A 23,483-nucleotide genomic window follows, 5' to 3' on the forward strand; every position below is an offset into this window, starting at 1 on the left:
AGCTTTTTTAATAAGCACACTGAGCCTTTTCATCAATTATCAAAATTCATTTTGTTATCGTAGAATATTTTCGTTCAGAATTGAAAAATACAAGCAAGTTTACTTATACATTTCGGTAATATGTAGTAACACAAAACTTATTTGCTAATTTTAATTTAAACTTTCAAGTATTTATGTTTTTGAAATATAGTCTTATAAAGATGCTCAATACAAATTTTTTTAAAGATGCAGAATGGTGAGAAGTTCCACTAGATGAGACCTTGGAGTAACGCATAATCTCGTTTTAATAATTAGATCGCGTTACTTTGATCTCCATTTTGTAAAAGATAGAATGGGTGGATTAAGGTTTTTCTGCTTGTAGTTCTTTTCTGTTTTCAGCTTGGAAAAATAAGAGAAGTTATTGATACAGAAAATACATTTTCTTTTCCAGCTGTGCAATGCTGGATATTAAATAGAAATGAAGATTGGTATTCGTCTTCGCTCACATTGGTAAGTTCAGTAAAATGGCATTGACATTGCAGTGATACTGACAGTAAACATCGAAGTTTTAGCCTATGTTAGGCCTATTGCGTTTTTATGTTTAGTTCAGTAGTTGTACTGTAGTAAGTAACATTAGTAAGTCTTCAGTAGGCAATGCCAATAGTGCCAGGGCAGTAATAAACTGAGTTATTATTTAGTTAGCTACTATATAAGTATTAATTTACTGTCTGTAGCCCTACGACAATCTATAATTGCATTAATTAAAAGTTAAAACCGTTAATTAGTAAGAAATTTTCCAACATTTTTATTGTAATTTGTAGTACTTGTACAGCCAACATGGTTGCACACGAGGAAAAACCTTGCCTGTCTCACAAGTGTTAAATCTTCCTCGAGTATGTCGTTACTTATTTTAATAAGGGTTAATATGTATATTTGATATACCTAGATTTTTGGAAAACTTTTGACAAAGTACCTTATTAAAAATTATTAAAATACTTTTGTTCATAGATGTGAGGAATAAGTTAGCTCAATGGATTAAGGAATAGTTAGAGAGGCAGCAGAAGATTGTAATAAATGGAGTTCATTAAAATGGATTGGGGCTGCAAGTAGTGTACCTTAGGGATCTGTGCTGGGACCTTTAGAATAGCAATATTGATGAGGGAATGGTCAACAAATTGTTCAAATTTGCTGATATAAAAGTTTTGTGTGTAGTTAGCAGTGAGGAGAATGCTGTTATTTTACAAAGGAATTTGACAAATTGGGCAAGTATATGGCAGATGGTAATTAATTAAGCTAAATGTCAAGTAATGCATATGTGTTAACTTAGTTTAAGTTATAATATAACTTTGTTAGGAATCAATGCAATAGTGTTATTTAAGAAAAGAATCTTGATGTTTTGACTAATCGGGCTCATAAGCCTGCCAGGTAGTGCTTGTTGCCATTGGCAAAGCATGTAGAGGAATGTTGAATATTAGTCATCAGGGATCTGTACAAAGAAATAACATCCTTTGACTAATATTCAACATTAGTTCAGTCTTGGACTTTTTACTTTAAGAAGGACATTTAGTTGTTGGAAATAGTTCAGGAAAGGTCTAGAATGTTTTTTGTGATTGAGGATCTGCCATATTAGGGGAGGTTAAGGCCCATTATATCTTGATAAAATTGGGTTAGAGGGGATCTGATTGAAGTTTTCAAAATTATAAAGAGAATACATGTGATAGATGCATGTTTTTTTCATGTTCAGTGGTAAGAGTGTCAGACCAGGGGACAAATAATTATGATTTTGCAGCTCGAAGTTGTGTCCAAATTTTGTTTTTCAAACAAAGTAGTCGGCCTTTAGAATAGGTTGCCTTAAAAATTAGAAGACACAACAGGGAAAAGGGAAAAACTAAAAAAAATGAAATTTTACAATATGGGGGTGAAATCAATTTTGTGATGATGTGTTCTTACAACATTTGAAGTTATTCTTATAACTACTGATGGTTAAAATGTATTAGTTTATAATTTACAACCACTACTATAGTACAGTGTTAAAATACCATCTTTATCTATTATTATAAACTACTAACTCAGTATAATCATATTACAAACATTGTAAATTAATAATATTATAACCTATATTTAAAAAGAAAACAATGGGGACATGTGCAGATGGTCTTAAGTTTTAAATATTGATCATTGGCACCCAACTGAAAAATGTTGTCGACCTGTGTGCTATAGTATTATTATAAGACACGTTTTGTAGACTAAACTGTTGAACACCTTCGGATGTGCTGGTAGTTGTACTCCTTACGAGAGAGAGTTTGATCCATGATACAGCTTGCATGCTGTTAGCTTATGCTTATAAAATATAACATTTCTGTTATAAATATTACCCACATTTGATGTGAATATTGGAGTAATTAAGCCATAATTTTGTAGCATTTGGTAAATCATTATCTATGAAATAACTTCCTTGTTCAAATGAAATTAGTTATCAGTGAAGGGAAAATGTTAACATTGAATATTACATGACAAAGTTGATAAGTGACCCTGGGACTAGGACTCAAACCTTGGACCTTTGGATAACAAGGCCACTGAACATTGATGTAGTGGGGTAGGGGGGGTTGGCTTGTAGTCTCGGAAAACTCAGTTGATAGAACGCTGGCCTTGTTAGTCAGTAGTTCCTGTTTTGAATCCCAGTCCCAAAGCCTTTTTTACCCTCTTATTGCCTTTTTCGTGTAATGTTAAACATTGAAACTTGTAATGGAATTTCAACATAAATGTAAGTCTGATAGACTTTGTGTAACTTCATTGGGTGGTGGTAAATCAAATCACTAGGTGCTAGATCATAATGTAATATGTTAATCTTATTAAGAAGCTTTATAGGTGAACATTAATGATGATTTCTTCTTTAAATGGTGAACATTGGTGATGTTGCATAAGACACTTATAACCTATAACGTTATCTGGGTACAAAGTTTAGAATTGTCAGATAAGAAAAAAAGTCGTATCATTACATAACATTTGAGGGAGCATATTTGATCCATTGTGGCTGTCCTATTCATTAAATTAAACACCAATCTGTCTGTATCTTATAACGTCTCCCCAAGTACTCATCGGGCTCTCTTGAACTCTCCTAATCTTGTTTTGTTTACTGCATTTAAAGGCAGTCATTTAAATGTTGATTTTAACCAATCAAAAACAGTATTGTATGTACATTCTAACCTGATTGGTTAAATGTTTCACAGTTAACCTGTCATTATGATAGGTTTTCAGAAGGCAAGTGTATTTTTTTGAAATTTGTATAAATTTGAAAGATTTTGCTAGAAGGCCTTTTGCTCAGTTTGTCAGAAGAAAAAAAATTGTTTCATAAATAGTGTTTTTACCTGAGCAGCATATAAAAAATTGTGCTTTAAACACACTCAGTTGTTGCAGTGTATGTAACGTTATGTTTATACATATAAAGCTGTCCATATAATATACATTATTTCAGTATATGTAGTCTTTGTGTGTTTAGGGTGCACGTAATCACTGTTTTTTAGCACTACAGACAACCTTACCAAAATAATATTTATCAGTGAGATTAGTTTCACGTTCTGAGGAAGAAAGTACAAATAATGCTTTGCATATAATTCACAAAATATTTAAACTGCTTTTATCACCTGTATCACCAGTGAGAGATATTCTGAGTATGTCTTCTTGGGTTTTATACAGATTGTTTAGGGATTATCTTTATCATAAAGCAGTATTTGCTTAAAGTATGTTTCCTGATGATATCATATTGATTGAGAAGAATGCAACTTAGCAAAATACTTCTAATTCAGATTACACAATAAACAAGGTGATAAAGAGTAGTTTATTTTACCTAGGCTACCATTTCATGTCATGGAATTTGTTTGGATAAAATTAAAGCTAATCTCACAAACAACATTAATAAGTATACCATTTTAAAAGTTTATTAAACCAATGGTTCTGTCTAAGAATTGATCTAGATATGGACTTACAACACTAATGGGCATGAGCTGATCCTGTGATAGAGCTCTGGATTTCACAGCTGGTGAACAGGGTTCGAATCTATGTAATACCACAGACTATTTCACACACTAGGTTATTATAAAGGTGACAGTCTGTTAGAATGGATGGTGGAGTTTTGGTGACTAGACGCATTCCCTCTGTTCAGTAGATCGAAATTAGGGATGATGGTAGATAGCCTTAGTTACTTTGCCATAAATACAAAAATCAACACTTCATAGTTATTACCCCTGATTGTTATGTTCCCCTTTCCAGTTTTATCTCCCATCCAAAGAGGCATCTCAATATTCAGAATTAAGGGGAGTGTCTTTAGTCTCGTTCTCTATATGGGCACTCGATAAAGTGGGCAGTTATCTTTGTATGCCTGTACAGTATACCACTAAATTCCAAACATCCCAGAAGGATGACCAATATTTAAACACTTGCAATGTTTATTGGATTCGCTACAAACCATATACTGTAATAAGTGTTTCACAGATTCAAGATGCAATCTTATTACTCTAGGGAATTCTCGTGGTAAACACTGTAGGATACATAAGCTGATAAATGCCATGTCGTTTTCTCAGAGCAGGGGGTCAAGTCAGCTTATTTCTCTGTGTGTGTGTGTGCTTTGTTGCTCTCAAGAGTATTATAGTACGGTGTCATGTAAACAGTTTAATGACACAAGTGGTGATTTGTTGCTCTAATTTCAGTGATTTTTACTTCAGTAATTGATAGCAAAATAAACACAGAAAATAAATGTGAAATGTTTAGCAGTTCAAACTCTGAAGAGAAGTACTTTGAAACTTTGTGACCAATAATGAAGAAAAAAGGGCACAGCTAATCCACCACAATGCTCTATGTCATGGCAACATGCAACTCATGAACACACATGTTTTGTACACACAAAACAAAATGTGGGGGGGGGGGGGGCTTAAAATTTAATATGGTCAATATGGAATCCAGCTTTGTGTGGCTCATTTCTGATATTAAGGGTATCTTGTTATAGAGGGCATTTGGATGCAGCTGGAATGTCGAGGTTCTATTGTAGGGCTAAAAAAAGTTTTCTGTACATGCTATTCAACAGTGAAACTTACTGATTATTGTTGTTGTTTAATTATACTGCGAGCCAGTGCTGTAGGAGTGATATTTCTTTATTGCATGAAAATAAGTACAATTATAAACAAACTTGAATTTTTAAAAAAACATTAATTCAGTTTTCCTAAAGGGTGTGTCACTAATGAAATTGGGGCACAAAAAATCCACTTTTCTGTAGCTGCTTTAAAAGAAAATTAACAGTGATATACATTATATAATTTTGATGTGATCAAGTGGCAATATGATCGAAAGCTATTTTGTTTAACGTTGTGTGCTTTTTGGATACTTGTGTGTGTGTATTTTTGCTCTTGCTTGGCTGCGACTGCCATAATTAGTGGTATTCTGCTTTTATTAGTAATTCCTGTTGTTCCCTGTAGGGATAAAAGTTTGTAAGTATTTGAATATTTCTGCTAAAAATGCATATGCTTAAGAAATTTAATATTTGAAGTGGGAGTTTTAGTTTTATTTAAATTATACTGTTTTATTAAAAAATAAAAGTTTTTCTTTGTTGTGCTGTGAAAACATTAACTTTTATGAAAATATAAGTTTCTAAATGTTTTTACAGATGTATTAAATTACAGATTTAATTTAATTGTGGAATTAAATTTAAGATGAATTAAAATGAGGTTTAACATTTTTGTGTTTTAATCATATATTATTGCTGCTAAACTTGCATAATGTACTTTTTTTTTCCTTATTTAATAATGTTTTGTGGTTAATCTTGTATAAAAACTTAACAAAGAAGAATAAAATGTGAAGACTGTTAAAAGAACCTGACTTGGTGTTTTGAGGGTATTTTTTTGAAGTTGAGGATTGCTTTTATGCTTCTGTTAAAAAGGATATTGGAGAAGATACTTAAGATTGGTTTCTAGAACCGAGAGGGGGGATATGGATAATGTACAAAAGTAGGTACCAGTGGTGATGATCTTCGTCTTTGTAGGCAGATTGAATGTTATTTTATTGAGTCGATATTTTCTGTGTCACCATTTTTAGTACAGCACACATTTACACGTTGTGAGATATGTCAAGATTTGGAATGCTCATATTTGTTTTCATTGCAGTTAGAATAATTTAATTGGACCTCTATAAATATGAAGTCTTCAGAAATTCTCAAGTAGAGGGCATTTTATAAGTAGTGTGACAGATTGAGGTAATTGTCATATTTTGCATCATTCTATTGATAAAACTTTGACTGACTGATAATCTTATACACATGTACATATAGATGTAGGATGTTGTGTATGTGGAAACAGGAAATGAATATTTTGCCACTTGTACTGTGACGTGTTGTAACTATAAGCATATTACACATACGTGTTTTTTTAGAGGCAGTGAGGAAATGGCCAGTGATTAAAAGGAAATGTTTGAGATATATAAGCAGTTACAATAACGTAACAGTAATTCACAAGTAAAATATTTTTTTTACTTTAGCCAACAGTGAGACTAACATGTTATTATTATTTTCTGTATTATAAACTTGTAACTTACTATTAAAGCAGATTAATTTTGACTTCAAGAGGTATAGCTTCTGTGGTTGTACTGATTATGTTTAAATTTTTTTCCTGAAAATTTTCATTGTGTTTTTATGTTTTTCTATTTTTACAAGAAATATATTACAGCCATATAAAGGTGGATTCTAAGCTAATATATCTTATTATATCTTTAATACACAAACAATAAAGAGGTACCTGCTAAACTCTATAAGTAGTTGTTTCAAAGGTAACTCTATGATGCTACTAAAGTCCAGTCAGTGTTGGACTTTACCCAGTTTTATGATCTGACAGTAGGGTGTTTTGGTACTGGTAAGTTGTTTCATATAGAGTTATTCTAGGCCAATGTAAAGATTTACGAAAACTTTCACATAATTTATTATTTTTACAACCAATGAAGTGCTATCTTACATTTACTGTTGCTAAATAGTTAGGTAGGAACTGGTAGATTTTATGTTCTAATCACTTATGAATGTATTATAGAATATAGGGTGTTAAGATTATTGGATATTTTGTGTAATTTTTTTATTACAGTTTTTACAGTAAGTAAGATCTTTTTTTAGAACAGGTATGATGGTACAATCATTCTCAAGTACACAAGTTTTTGAAAATGGTTGCACCGCTGATTGAAACCTTGTATCTGTTTAAAAAATAATGTTACTTTGTAAAAGCTGTAATGTGTAATGAAATAATACTTAATCGGTAAGTAAACTCAAAACAAAACTATTTTGTCATTGTATTCGTAAAATAAACCCTAAGTCCCTATTTCAGAAAGCTGTGTATGTTGCTGACTTAAATATATTTGAGCTCAGTATCCTCCAGTTTTCTTGGTAATGAAATATTCTTGTTAAAATGTGTTGAAATTTAAACAAAATATATAGTTGTTATTCATTATATGCATAGCAAAGGCATTTAATGGAAATTTTAAGGTATCTCAAAATCTCTGTATTTGTTAGAATGTTTTACAGCCTTCTGCGTGATTGAATAAATTGAGGTTATAGGCCAGCTTCTGATAATTCAGTTGTCACATTTCCAGTGTATTGAAAGCAGTATCAATTTAGGCCTAAATTTGCTGAGTAATATCTTAATCCGGAATGTTTATTAAGCATATCTTAAAAAGAAAGGTTTAAGGATTGAGACAAATGGAAGTATTAAATACAGTGCATAATATTTTGATATTTCAAGTTCATTTTCATGTATGTTTCTCTTCATTAGGTTGTGCTGATTACAATTTTATTTAACATCTTTCAATATCGTACTAAAAAATTAATTTATTGGTAAATTGAGAAAACTGAGTTTCACTTATACAGAGTCAGATCTAATTGGCCAAATTGTGGTTCCATATGTGTTTTAATAGTAGAAAAGTTTATATTTTCACTATGAGCTGCTAATTAGATCTAACTCTGTGTAAGTGAAACTCCGTTTTCTCAGTGTATACAATTTGGTCAATTAGATCTGACTCTGTGTAAGTGAAACTCAGTTTTCTCAGTGTAAACAGTTTGGTCAATTAGATATGACTCTGTGTAAGTGAAACTCAGTTTTCTCAGTGTAAACAGTTTGGCCAATTAGATCTAACTCTGTGTAAGTGAAACTCAGTTTTCTCAGTGTATACAATTTGGCCAATTAGATCTGACTCTGTGTAAGTGAAACTCCGTTTTCCCAGTGTAAACAGTTTGGCCAATTAGTTCTGACTCTGTGTAAGTGAAACTCCGTTTTCCCAGTGTAAACAGTTTGGCCAATTAGATCTGACTCTGTGTAAGTGAAACTCTGTTTTCTCAGTGTAAACAGTTTGGCCAATTAGATCTGACTCTGTGTAAGTGAAACTCTGTTTTCTCAGTGTAAACAGTTTGGCCAATTAGATCTGACTCTGTGTAAATGAAACTCAGTTTTCTCAGTGTATACAATTTGGCCAATTAGCTCTGACTTTGTGTAAATGAAACTCAGTTTTCTCAGTGTAATTGCACAAAATAATATAAAACTTAGTTCATTTTATCCTATTTTTAAAGTTGGTTCCATTATAATCAGTGAATCCACTGCCAGCCGTACCCCTTTTCTTATAAACCACTCTGTGCTTTATTTCTTGTTTTAATAGGTCTTTATATGTTGTCAGGGCAGTTCCTGTTTTACAACAAAATACACTGTCAGTTGTTCTTCTCTGTTTCTTGACATAAATACAGCTACCACTACTGCAACATTCTAGAACATAAAGGTTTTCTTGCTGCTTACTCTAGAGAATTTCCTTCCTCTCACAATTAAAGTTTGTGTGTTATAAACTGGTTGAATGTCTATAATTTGTTTTGAAATGCTTGTAATTTTATTTTGATATTTTTTGCAAAATTTAAAGTTTTTTAGCATTACCTCTATCATCAACTGAAAACTAACCGTTTATGAACTTCCAAACTTTTTTCTTTCACCTTTCTATAGCTTTTTTTTTTGGTAGCAACTCATGGGGCCATTTTAAAGATGTAACGGGACCACTAACAGCAGTAGTGGTAGTTGATTTCAGTTTTAAGTCAATAATGCTTTTCTTTTCAATGAAGTTTTTTTTTAAAGCTGCAAGTGGTTGTTATGCCTTTTCTGTAACTCGAATTTGGAGAAAATTGTACATTGCTTCTTGGGTTCTGTAGGTCTAACATTCTGTAACATTTGCTGTCAGCATGAATTTTGTTTTGTCCTGATTTCTCGTTGCACAATGGACATACCCCGGCTTGATGTCATTCTTCACTCTACCCATCTCATTTAGGGTTAATGAAACAAATACACGTGACACAGGAATACTCAATGTCAATTTTTGACTTACAGAATAAACTGTTTCAGCCATTTCAGAATATTTGTAAATCTTGGACATACCCCAGCTTGATGTCATTCTTCACTCTACCCATCTCATTTAGGGTTAATGAAACCAAATACACGTGACACAGGAATACACAATGTCAATTTTTGACTTACAGAATAAACTGTTTCAGCCATTTCAGAATAATTGTAAATCTTGTGGAAATGTTTTAAAAGGTATTAGGATAATATCTGAACTGGTATATTTGATATCAGGTCATAAACAATGAATGATAAAACTGGTATTACACATATCCTTCTTGAGATAATTCATCGTGGACCGTCTATATAGTAATTTATTGGTTTAATTCTCTCATCTTATGCCTCCCTTCCTCAGTGGCTCAGCAGTAAGTCTGAGAGCTCGTGACACTGAAAATTATGATTTGATACCCATGGAGGGCACAGCATAGATAGCCCACTGTGTTGCTTTGTATTTAACAACAAACAAATAAATTCACCATATTTTTTATGTACGTTTATAATTATTCATTTTCTGAAATTGCACCATTTGATTTTTTTTTCTTTACTCTTACATTTTAATCTGTATATTTTTACTGAAAACCAGACTTGAAATATATATGGATCAGTTAAAGCTGACAAAACAATTTTACATATAAAATGAAGCAAGCAAAGAATGTATTTTAAGAGATAAAAATGTTTACACTTAAATAATTTCCTAAGCAAATTTTTTTGAGAAAACATCTGACAGTTAAAATCAATACTCACACAAAACGTTTTTACAATTAAAAAATATACAGCTTGGAAAATCTGATAAAATGAATGTTCACAATTAATATTTATTATAATGTTCAGAAGGGCAAGAAAGATGCCACTACTGCAGCGTCTTATAGAACCTGTCCACGTTAGTCGTGGAACCCTTAACTTCGAAGAGAAGGGTTTGCCTGCCGTAGCTATACGTGTACAGAATGAATTGGAGTGGGTTACGAACGGCTCCTTGTCCAACATTATACGGGAGTTGTCTTCTCTGTCCAAGCATGCCGATGACATGTTTGGAACTCTTTTTAGAGAAGCAACTTTCTTAGTAGAACGGTCCATTGACTTACAAGCACGAATTGACAAACTAGCCGTGAAAGTGACTCAGCTAGACTCTACTGTTGAGGAAGGTAAGTTGGTAAAGCTTATCAACTAAGTTTCGAATTTTCACCATCCGTAAAAAAGTCAGGTTTAACTCTTTGTATGATATGTATAGAAGGAGATACTTATTATTGATAATTATATATATATTTAGTGTCTACATAAGATACCCATTAAACAATTATAAAGTATATCTATTAAAGATTTCAGTTGACAAAGTATATAGAAGATGTCAGTGAAAAAAAATACACTATAAAAATGATGTAGTATGTAATAGAAATGTCGTATTAAAAAAGTTTATAGAATAAAGATATCCTTAAAAATGATGCTTATGTCTGCTGGTAAAAATGGTTTCATATTTTGACTGCAAAAAATGTTTATTTTTTTTTAGGAGTAGTGTTTCATTTTTCATCTGATTATTATTGGTAGTAATTTTTTTGCATTGTGTACAATTAACAATTTATATAGAGTTCTGAAAGTTTTCCTTTAGCTGCGTCATAGTGGCTCATAGAACGGCTCTGAGTTGTTTTTGTTTTTCAAGGTCAAACTTTTAGCTCATAGCTCCATCATCTTTTGACCGATTTGAGATCTTGTTACAGTTTTGGACTCGGGAGGTCAAACCTTTTCGATTGATGTATTTGACCATGCCCAAGTTCTCATAGATTAGTTTACTCTAATCCTTCCTAAAATAATTTTAATTTGAGGGTAGGCTGATAGAGATCCTGATGAGTAATAAAATTCAATTGGGTAAACGTGCTCCCCAAGGTTGGTATTGCTGGCACACAAAAATATACCTATTAACTAGGGAACAAAAGGTCACAAGTTAATTTCTGGTGGTTGAGAAACACCAATCTAAACCAACAACGTCTAGCTTGAAATTCTGTAACTGAAAAGTTGCTAAACCTTTCTTCTTGAAATTAAACAAGAGGTCATCTTCAATAGTCACTCGCCATTTGAAATTCTTTCAGGAAAGATTACAGTCCTGTGAACTGATGATGGTCTGTCATAACCACCTTGCCTGTCAATGGGATTTCACGAAGACAAATAAAAACAAAAACATACAGAATATTCATGTGTAAATCATAAATGCTTTTGGCTGTGCTTGTGTCTTAGCGTTTAGTGTCTTAGTGTTTAAGGAGGCAACGAACCAGTTCCTGGTATCAAAAATGTTGAGAAACATCGGTTTAGACAATTGTATTTTTGAGTGTTTGCCTTGGGGCTAACTTACAATAAATAAGCTTGAATTTAATAAATTTATTATTGAATTACTCCCAAAGTTTAAGTGTTTTTTTTTTTCTTCAGCAATTAAGTAATGACTTAAAACTTACAGTAGAAAGAGAATTCAAACTAATTTAATGTCAAGTTTATGTTGTTTCGTACGGAAAAGTTTTTCTTTATCGTATTAAAAGGTAAGATTTCTTTCCAGTGTCTCTCCAAAACATTCATTTGAGAAAAGCTTTTAAAAGTAGTGTAACGTATGATCAAGAGGTTGTGGCACGTGATACCATCCCTCTCGCCATGAAAGAAACTTATGACAAGTGTGCCACACCGCCACCTTTGAGTAAACTAAACCCGTATAGGTGAGTCAGTCTTTATTCCTAGGACTTTTATTAGTAGAAAATAACATTCAAAAGATTATGTAACAGAAATGTTCTTGTGAACCAACACAACAGTTATAACTTTTCATGATATACACTTCTTCCATCCACATTCTTTAATAATTTAAATTTCTAATTGATATACCAATGAAGATATCTTTGATAAAGAAAGTTATTAAGTAAATCTATCTGCAGTTATGAAGTCTGGTTATAACTTCTTGGCCAGGATTTTCTGAAGGGAAAAAACCCAGAACTTTAGGCAATGGATGATGTTTTAAGGGTTAAAAACAAAGTAGGCTAGACTCAGCATTTTACACATAACATTTTTTTTTATCACAGCTATTTGTGAAAGTTGTTGTATGCTACAATTGATATTAAAGTTATTTAAATAATGTGGATAAGTATCATCAACTTTATTAGGCTTAGCAAATTTTTATGTTCCTCAGTTTTTGAGTAGAAACGACTGAACTCGTTCAAGATAACTACCAGAATTTAGATCATTTCAGTGTTTTCATGTCACATGTATGATAGAGACAACCTGATCTGGAGCTTTTGTATACTTGCTTAAGAGTTGCATGTTATATTGTCTGTACATATTAGTGTAATGACAAAAAATGTTGAAAAATCTTTAAGATGTATGAAATTTTCTTTTAGTTTTTACAAAAGTTGAAACTACTGTTCTTTACTGACTGATGTACTTAATAATACTTAATACATGTGCTTAATAATAAGTAGGAAAACAAAGGTTTATAAGCATAATGAAGTGATTTATTTATGATGGAACGTACTACATGTTTTGACGGAACATTTTTATTTTTTCCTCTGGTATATTCTGTCAAAATATAGTATTTTTCACCATAAATAAATCACTTCTTTGTGCTTATAAATCATTTCTTTCTTATCTATTATTATATTAGCATAATATTCTTTCTTTTAACCACTGTTTTGAAATCGGTAGGTAATTATAAACAGTTAAAAAATTGGGGCTAGTACTTACTGCCTGTGATATTTTGGTTTACACCTTCATCAAGAGTTACGGTTGTGTGTGAGGCCTGGCTATAGCTGCTTGGCTGATGTGATATTTTGGTTTATACCTTCATCAACTTACAGCTGTGGGTGAGGCCTGGCTGTAGTTATTTGACTGGGCCTAACCAGTTTCAGTAAACCTTTGCTAAAGCCACAGAACCAAAGTATTAAATGATACAACATTTTTAATTTGGAGTTAATAGTTCTTTACTCTTTCAAAATGATGTCATTGACATGAGTGTATAAAACTTTCCTTAGTCATTATTTTTACTTAACCCTTTTGCTGCGTAGTTTGGATATATCCGAATAAACATTTATACCCAGTGACTGCGAAATTCAGATTTACCCCATGACTACCAAAAAAGGTTTCCCTGTACTGCAATATGTGGAAATATTCCCCTGTACTTGAAACAATTGCCAAATCTGTGTGGGTGCTGCGATCTGTGTTCTACGCCATGAAACCCAGTAATGATTTATACAGTTGAGGAAAATTAGAAGAAAAGTGTTCTCCAGTAAATGGCGTAACTATAGACAAAACTAAGTCAATAATAGACCAAAATCATTACAAAATATAAATCAAGTTATTTAGATAATATCCAAGATATAAATAAATTGTCTTTATATAGATTCTATATGTGTTCCTGCAAAGTTGGCAATTTTGTAATCAGACATCTAAACATTTTGTAAAGGAATATTACTCTCAGATATAGAAAATACAGCTTCCTTCAATATTGAAAAAGTAATAAAAAGGGTCAAATTCATACTTTTATTTGTTGTTGGATAATTGACACTTTTTGCAAATCAGCCTGAAAATTAATTGCTCAGTGAAAGAGTTAAGCAAACATTAAACTGTGTTCTCGACCCTTTGATTCAAAGGTCAGAAATGTACATGTAACAAGGATGCCATAGCTGTTCTCAAGCCTTTACATTCTTTACGAGCCAGATTGTCACAAAGGATTTACATAATACTCTTTAAAAAGGATGATGACGAATTCTTACAAAAATTTTACTTTTTGAAGATAGTAAAAATGTAATTCTTTGATATTTTTAGGGAGGATGGTAAAGATGGTTTGAAGTTCTACACTGATCCTAATTACTTCTTTGACCTATGGAGACAAGAAATGTTAAAAGACACAGAAAGAATCATGCTGGATAAAGGCAAAAAGGTGCGCCTCTCAAATTATTATAAGATGTTCATTGGGTTTAGCTTTATGTAACATTGATACAGGTAACCTACTTGAGTATCGTAAAACCCTAGGTGCTATGGTCAAAGCATGTGTAACTTTTGTACAACATTTTGAGGGTCCCACAGTGTTATAATCAGCTTGCAACATACTGCTGGTGTGATATTGTAATCATTATAACAGATAAGTCAAAACAGGTGTCCTCCTTAAATTCTGATGGTGTGAACCATTTTCTAAATAGTATAGCTTTAATTATACGGTTTAATTGAAAGGTGTGTGATATCTCAAACTTGTAGTTGTACTATTGATTGGCAGATGATAATTTGTAATTTTTTACTGCAACATTTGGATAATTAATCAGTAACATACCTTTTGTATGCAAAAATGTCATTTTGTTAGTTTTAAAGTTTAAAATTGTGCAAAACTTGACATTTTGGACACCATTTTCTTGGTGTAAAGAGTTTGTGCTCCATATTGATATTTATGCAATTAGTGTTTAGTATTAGTCTAAATATAGTAAAACCTTATGTTTAATATTAGTCTAAATATAGTGGACCATTATCTATGTATATATAAAGCACAAAAATCTGTGTTTGTTTGTTTGTCTGTCTGATATCTAACTACTACTAGGTTGCTGGGCCAGTCTCAACCAAACTTTATGGGATGATAGTTTGAAACAAGGGACATATGAATAGGGGGGTTCACAACCCCCTCAATTCCCTATTATTGCTGTCATTGAGAATTTTTACCTTTGATGTAAGTTTACATTAACTATATTCATAGATGGTGTCACGTCCTTACACCGAAAAAAAAAACTTTATTGAATTTTCTATAAAACAACATACAGACAATGTGGGGGAGGGCACACAAACGTCTTGTATATCTCATAGAGTGCACTAGCACTTTCTTTGGAGGAGTGCAATAAAAAAATGGCTGCCACTATTGCAATAATACATAAACTCAAATGAAGTTTCTACTCCAACAGCCACCATAAGGCTGATATGAAGAGCTGTTTTTTGAGTTATAATAACTCTCTACTTTGACATGTGACCTTTCCAATCTGTCTATAGGACTTCTACAGCCAGTGAACATCATTAATTAATCAAGTGAAACTTTGTAGAAGGACACTAAGAGCTTGGTGTTGAAAGTGGGTTACAGAAAGCACCCCTACCACCACTACTTTTTCTGCTACAAAGTCAGCTTGACCATCACACAGTGTATACCATGTGTTAAGTGTATACATATTGAGTTATTAAAGCTTATACAAAAGGTAATAGTGGATAGTGTAATAATATTTTATGAATACATTGTGTGAAAGTTGGGATTTTTGTGTTATTCATCATAGCATCCACCCCCACATTTTTAAAGTTCATAATCTGGACCAAGGACGGGTACCTCAGCTTGTGTTTAATATTAGTCTAGATATAATGTACCATTATGTTTAACCCTCATTAGCATGCCTGGGTCCACATGGATCCCAACGACTTTCTTGGTTGTATATCTTTTTACATAATCATTGCAAATTTGCAAATTTATATCAATTCATGTAACTGTCAAGCAAAAATCCTGGATCAATATGACACTATTGTTTTAGAAACAGGCAGACGGAGTACGTAGCTATAATTTATCTGGGGTCCACGCGGACCATCACGATACATGCAGTTCGTCCTGTAGCATAAAAAATGGATTTCTAAATGTTTATTTCACAATATAGGTTGTTATAGAGGATAATCCATCAGAGTATTACAGTATCATCTTGTCTGTTTGTTTATAACATCATCGTGATAAGCATTCTTCAACAAGTGTTCTCTGTGATACCTCCATATAATGTCTTATTTTATAGAAACCATAGTTGATATTTGTTGTAAATAACCCGCTTATTGCATTTTCAATCCATTTATGTTGGGGGTCTTGTTGGACCCCAAGGTGACCAACAACGTACACTTTCAGTTTTCTTTGAGTTGAATTTTGCAGTATTGTTTTATTCAAGGACAAACTTTTAGCTCATAGCTACATCATCTTTTGACCGATTTGAGATCTAATTACAGTTTTGGACTCAGGAGGTCAAACCCTTTCGATTGATGTATTTGACCACGCCCACGTTCTCGTAGATTAATTTACTCTAATCCTTCCTAAAATAATTTTAATTTGAGGGTAGCTTCGTAGAAATCCCGATGAGTAATAAAATTCAGTTGGGTAAACGTGCTTCCCAAGGTTGGTATTGCTGGCACACAAAAATATAGCTATTAACTAGGGAACAAAAGGTCACAAATTAATTTACTGTAATCTTTCCTGAATCTTTGAGTGGTAATTTTTAAATTAGTAATTATGTGCCTTAAATTTGTTGAATTTCTGAACTGTGAAGGATTTTTAGTGATACAAAATGAATGTGGTATAAATGTGTTCAGTTTATCAAAGAAAAATGTGTCCCTGATGTAGAAAGCACTAAAATATGTTGTTTATTAAATTTCCTAGCAAGCTCATGGGAAGGATGGAATTGAGGCAAGTAATACAAGTGTTAATACTTCTGAATTGAAATGTCTGATTGTTTGTATTTACCTTAGTTTGTTTGTATTTTTTGAGGTATTGGCTCCAAACTAATTTTTTTAATATTTGTTTTTGGACTTGTTTGTAGTTTTTATCAAGTATTAGTTATAAAACAAAAATTGGAAAGGTTAGAAAAATTTAACTAGTTTTATTTTGTATAATAGCCACATCGACCACGTCCAGAAGGAAAAAGGCACAAAAAGGTTCGGCAGCCTCACAACACAAGAGAGAAGTTCCGCCAAATGGCGACAGCTCATGAATTCATTGACAAAACTGCTAACTATTCCCAGATTCATTATACCAGTTTAGTGACAAGACAATCAAGCGTGCCTCGTGATGGCACTGATCAAGGGTGTCCGTTGAGACCCAGTAGTTTGGAAATACATGCCTACGTATCTGAAAAAGAACAGGGTAGCCCTACTCATCGTTACCCTCCACCACCTCCGGCATATACAGAACATCCTCAGTCACCTCGACAGCAGTACATTTCTCCACCCCCTTACAGTGTAATGTCCCCTGACCACTTTGGAAACTTGGCTGGTGGTACGCCAACAAGACAAGCCAATCGTATTAGCACCATGAGGCCATCTCAACCACCTCCTGCTCCACCAGTGTGTGGCTCTTTAAGTTCCAGTGGTACTTCCACACCAACCATTTCTGAAGGAGGTACACCATCTAGTGGTGCTGGAAGGTATAGGGCTTCTAGCCATTCTAGGGAGAACCTTCCTCCTCCTCCTCCCCCACCAGAAGGTATACTAACTAATGGTGGGCCATCAAACTACATGGTTCAGAAGGTGTTACAGAATCAAGGACCTGGGGGATCTGCACCTCATACGCCCACACACAATAATCTTCAGTCTGGAGGGTCATGGCACAGTACTCCCACTCATCACCCACATTTGATGAATCACTTACCAAATTCTCAAGGACACAGTCGTGAGCACACACCCACTCCTGAAATCCAGCCGGGAACACTAGAGCATCTCGATCTTCCTCCTCCCCCACCAACCCCAACACCTCACATGGTTGAGGATCAGACAGCTCCTTCCCCTCTTCCTCCACCACCACCAGTCTTAAATGGGGGAGACAGTTTACCACCACCACCTCCCCCTCTCCCAACACTTGAAATGCTCTCTGATGGACCTGTAATGAATGGAGATGTTTTATCTCTAGCAAACAGGATTTCGGAAATGGTATCATTGTCATCCGAGTCAACTAGCACAGCTTCTAGCAACAGTAAGGTCAGTGAAACAAAGGAAGTTAAGTCCAAACTGGCTCCTACAGCACAGACAGATGCTAGAAGTGACCTTCTGGCTGCTATACGAGAAGGTAGGTGAAAAAATTATTAGTTACTATAGAATTTCTCATTTTTATTTAACTTTCTTCTTTTTTGAGGGCAACTTGAGAATGGGCATGTGGTCCCTTATAAAACTACATGATGTAGTAAAGAAATGGCATAACGTAATATTATTTTACGTAAATGTTATGCACTATTATTTACTATGTTGTAACATTTAATATTATTTTGATCACCTTAGAAAAATACAAAATGGTTGTAAAATATGCTGTCTACTTTGTTTACTTTAAATGTTTGTCAGTTTTCGGCTGTTTTTTTTTTCTTTGTCTACATAATTTTCGTAACTGAGCAGCTTTTTTTCTTAAATAGGCTAATAATAATAATAATTATATCACACTCTTAATACATTTCAATTTCTTACAAATTAGTATGTTAAAGTGTTTGAGGCAAATAGCTGTTGTTATTAATGTAATACTGTGTTTTGAATTTCCATAAATATAAACAACTCGCTGTACTGTGAAAGGAATGTACCTAAAATATGAAGACAAATTAATGCTGTAAGGGTTTTAGTATAGATTACGGCTGTAGATGGCTGAATTTGAAGTAGTAGACACACTCGGAAAATAAGAAATCCTTTCCAACGAAAAAAGTACACCTACTGATAATACACCTTTACATCATTAAAAATAGTATAGAAGTCTGCATTTTTTTTTATACGCACGCATACCCGCATTCCAGGTATATGAACCTATTACTCCTGTTAGTATTACTCCTTTAATTTGAAATACCATAGAGTGTATTGTACAGCATACTTATTACTCCCTTACACTGCAGTATCTCTAGACTATTATAGATTGTATAGTATGTTTATCATGTTACAAATCATTGTTCCCAGACCAGAGGTGGACGTTAAATTTTGTTTCCTAGTAACTTGTGTGAGACCAAATATTTGTGATCTAGTATCACTCATGATGGTGCCGAGCCACCAGTACTACAGTATCACACATAACTAGTTTGAATGCCACTGTGACTAAGAAACACATTTTTCAAATATATTATCAAAGATTATAATATATTAATTACATACATAATTTATTAAGAAAATAATGTATAGTTCATCAAAAATGACAGGGCAAGTACTACCCCCACCCCATAGTATGCCCTAACCTCATACTTCAGAGCTAACTGAAATAAATGAATTTTGTGAAATCAAGTTTGACCAAGAAAGTGGCAGAAAAGTGCAGGCGAGGCAGTCAAACGTTGGTAAATTCTTTTGTGAGCCAATCAAAATTAAGAATTTGTGGTGTATTCATAGAATAGTTATTGGTAAAAATCAGTTAAGGTTAACAACTTCTAATATCTAGAAAAACCAGTGTGTTTTGGTAACACTACATTCCAACAATGACTTTTATGTCATGTTGCTTAGCAACAAAAATATAACTTAATATTGTTGTTAGTCTATGTACTGAAAGTATAAAATTAAATGTGTAGACAACAAAACTGGAAAGACATTTGTTGATTTCTTAATCTAGAGTCTCAGTTGATTAAAGAGGTTTTTTTTTTATTAAAAACATTGGTGATATAATAGAAAACAGCTTAATTCAGAAATGATTTAAGTTTAAAATTCAATTGATATTTTTACTTTCATGATAAATTTTATGCACTTAGCTCTAGACTAGGAGATTCTACACTACGACTTTAGGCTTATTATACCAACACTCACAACACTTGTAAGATTTCACAGCACCCAAACCCCTGTCACTAAAATCGTAATGGGTAGACAGTAATCAAACAATTCTATCTGGATAAATGCGTTTTGGTTTTTATGACTCCTCTTATTTCGGAAATTCAAAAGAAATTGAGCGTGACGTGACATGACACACACACACTGGCTTTTATATGGGTTAGTAGAAGAAAAAGTTAATTGTACTGCAGTATGAAAGTCCCTGTAAAGCACTGCCATGGTTATACTGAACACTTAGATCCTAAACTGCATCATTTAGTTTCTATTTAACACAACCTTGTATGTTTAGTAGGCTTAACTGACCAGGTTAGGCTTAACTGACCAAACCTAGGTGATTATTCAGTGCCTTAGAAATCCTGAATTTCTGAGATAAAGGCCAAAGCTGAACCACTACACAGTTTTATATATATGTAAAATAGCATAATTTTGACCATTAGAATGAAACTGTGAACAGATTACATGAAAATTTCACCAACAAATATGAATTAATTGTCATCACGCATCATTAATGCTCTTTATGGAAGAGTTCTTGTAAAAATATTTAATGTTTTTCACTGTTATAGATTTAAAAAAATGCACAAATTATTTTCACAGATAAATATTGTTTCACACTATCCATTGTCACACATGCTATCTTACCAACTCTGTCTGAATCAATAGTTTTTTGAAATGCTACTGTTTAAAGTAGATTTCAAAACACCAAGAAAGTGATAGTTGACCAATTCTTCTTCAGGAGTAAAATGATTAAAGAGTGGGGTAATAAATATGGTAAAGAAGTACATGTCAATCGAGCAGGAAGTGTTTGTTGAGACGGCCGTGATAGCTGACAAATCCCAGTTGAAGATGCGTATGACATTAATTGTGATGTCAACCACTTTGGTGTGAACCCTTGATGTTTTTATGACGATAATTAATGAACATACTCTATATGCTCTGTGCATTCACTTTAAGTAGTAACATAATTGAAAGAAGAAAACATCAGTAGATGAATTTTTTTCATTCTTGCTGACTTTTAGTTACAAATGTTTTATTTTAGTGGACTTGGTGGTAAATAAGATGTGACTGTTTGTGTTACTACAGATTGTTTGACAAAATGTTTTCCCCTCTCCTTGAACTCAAAGAAACCTTTAGTGAACGATTGAGAAATACCATAATGCTGACTGGTCAACAGTCTTCACATAAGATGTGACTGTTTGTGTTACTACAGATTGTTTGACAAAATGTTTTGCCCTCCCCTTGAACTCAAAGAAACCTTTAGTGAACGATTGAGAAATACCATAATGCTGACTGGTCAACAGTCTTCACATAAGTAAAAAAGTGTCATTTAACTGTTAAGCGTATCACAAAGTACATACATTAACCCTTTTCCAGTGTGCTTGTGCAATTTGCAGAAATCAAATTGTGAATTTTGCTTGTATAACAATAAATGTGGTTACTCTGAGATTTCTTAATGTGTCCTCTCAAAAACTGGTAAGATTTCGTTAAAGATCATGAGTATCTTGTACACAAATAATGTTTTTATAATTGGTTTTTTACTAAAAAATATGGTATTTTTCTGTTGTACTTTCTTGCATTCAAACTATTAACAAATCGAGTGTGAAAAGGTGATTTTCATTTTAAGTATAAAAATACTTTTCTTCATCTTATAGTTTTATATTTTATTTGCATAATCTCTAGAACCTCCTAAAAGGATATCAAAAGTTGTTTTTTTTTAAGGTAAATGTTTATATTTTATTTTTCATATTTACATACTTTTTAATTTTTTGTTGAATATCTTTAAAGGTTTTCCTTTTGTTAAATTTGCAAGTTCAGGTCTTTTCATGTAAAGTTAATTTTTAAAGTTTTATTTTCCTTTCTTGTCCTTTACCACTTATTATTTATCTCAGCATAAGTCAACGGTGCCCTTGAGGCATATTACAGTATTCTTGGAAGATATGTGTAGCCCTTCGGCAAAATTTTTGTTTAGCACGTAATATCGTAAGCCTTGATAATGGGTGCAAAGTACGATTTATGTTTAAAAAAATGTTTCAACTTTTTAATTATGCATTTTAAAACATAACTAAAACATAATAGTAAGACCTAAATATAATTTAAACTGTATCTCTAACTATAACATATTTAGGTAAGAAACAACCGTAAGTGCTATAGTTCTTTTCTTGTTCTCCGTGATGACAACTTAGCACCAATTTCAAAATAACCGTTGTTAGATTATACTGTAAAATGAGCTCTTTCTAATGACTATACACATGTGTATATAATGTCTACATGAGGCTGTAAAGCTCATACAAATCTGGGTGTGGCAGCTGTCAGGGGTTGAAAAAAGTTATAACTTGTTTCAACTGTATTTATTCAGAGAACATTGAATTGAAAGAGTCAAAAGGTTATCTAAGCATCTCGTTGTCTAGATGTACCTATGTAGTAGTGCTGTTGTATTATTGAAGATACAGAGTGTCAAAGTAGAGAATTTTCATAGCACGTTGGTCACATGACAAGACATCTGAAGATTTTTTAAAGATTTATTTTGAAATAAGGACTTAAAACTTGGCTAAAATAAAACTTGGAATCATAACACACATTATAATATTAAATTCATTCACATACATTGATATAAAATTTTGAATGTGACACGGTGACCTGTAAATTTTGAAAATTTACTTGATAAAATTATTATAAACAGATATTGTTTTAGTTCAGTTTGAATAAAGATATGATTAAAATACTCTGTAAAAGTACAGGTAATAATTTATAATGAATATAGACAATTAATGTGCTCGTAACAGGCCTGTTATTATAGTAGCAGTAAAACGGAGATTTGGAAGATACGTATCTTATATAGCAATTAAATTCTGTATTGTGGAACAAAGTCAGTTACCAGATCATTCTTATGATGTGCTTGTCTTTCTGACTGCAGTTGCAAAATACAATGTTAGTGAAGTATTATCGAGTCAAAGCCCCTTGTTTAGGTTGAAAGTTATTTTTTAATTGTTATCCATATTATGCTTACAGTACCAGTTGTGATTTCAAGACTTGAATGTTTTTCTGAAGTGCTGTTATCCAGATCATGTGTTAGTTTACGGTACTAGTTGTGATTTCAAGACTTGAATGTTTTTCTGAAGTGCTGTTATCCAGATTATGTGTTAGTTTACAGTACTAGTTGTGATTTCAAGACTTGAATGTGTTTCAAGTGCTGTTATCCAGATCATTTGTTAGTTTATTGTACTAGTTGTGATTTCAAGACTTGAATGTGTTTCAAGTGCTGTTATCCAGATTATTTGTTAGTTTATTGTACTAGTTGTGATTTCAAAACTTGAATGTTTTTTCTGAAGTGTTGATCTTGTGTTGGATTTTACTTAACTTTTGCTAGAAACTTGTAGTGGTTCTCAACTGTTTGTAAGCATAATCATGGAGATCTTTCTGGGGTATACGAGAACATTTGAAAAGCATTAAAAACAAAATATACTCCATGGTCAGTTTCTGTGAGTTACCAATATATTCCACCAGCCAGCTTTAGTGCTGGGCAATTAATCAATTATAGTATTTTGGCACTTGTATATAAAGTTAAAATCATAAATAATATTCAACGTTAAACTGGTACACAGT

General features: G+C 32.7%; 1 protein-coding gene across 5 annotated transcripts in view; it reads left to right on the forward strand.

Annotated features, from left to right (window-relative positions):
- The first annotated feature begins 292 nt into the window (after window positions 1-292).
- LOC106461461 (wiskott-Aldrich syndrome protein family member 2-like) overlaps window positions 293-23,483 on the forward strand; it is an 87,781-nt gene continuing 64,590 nt past the window's right edge. For 4 of the 5 annotated variants that reach the window (XR_002610984.1, XR_002610983.1, XM_022388432.1 and 1 more), the window contains exons 1-6: window positions 293-489; window positions 10,206-10,516; window positions 11,914-12,067; window positions 14,163-14,277; window positions 16,771-16,797; window positions 17,007-18,171. Coding sequence is in view for 2 of the 5 variants with exons in the window: in XM_022388432.1 (XP_022244140.1) it covers window positions 10,219-10,516; window positions 11,914-12,067; window positions 14,163-14,277; window positions 16,771-16,797; window positions 17,007-18,171 (1,759 nt within the window). In the remaining 3 variants the exon portion in view is untranslated. The remainder of the gene's footprint in view (window positions 490-10,205; window positions 10,517-11,913; window positions 12,068-14,162; window positions 14,278-16,770; window positions 16,798-17,006; window positions 18,172-23,483) is intronic. The other variant, XR_002610985.1, reaches the window with a different exon arrangement.

This window comes from Limulus polyphemus, unplaced genomic scaffold (genome assembly GCF_000517525.1).
Source record: "Limulus polyphemus unplaced genomic scaffold, Limulus_polyphemus-2.1.2 Scaffold964, whole genome shotgun sequence".
Taxonomy (NCBI): domain Eukaryota; kingdom Metazoa; phylum Arthropoda; class Merostomata; order Xiphosura; family Limulidae; genus Limulus; species Limulus polyphemus.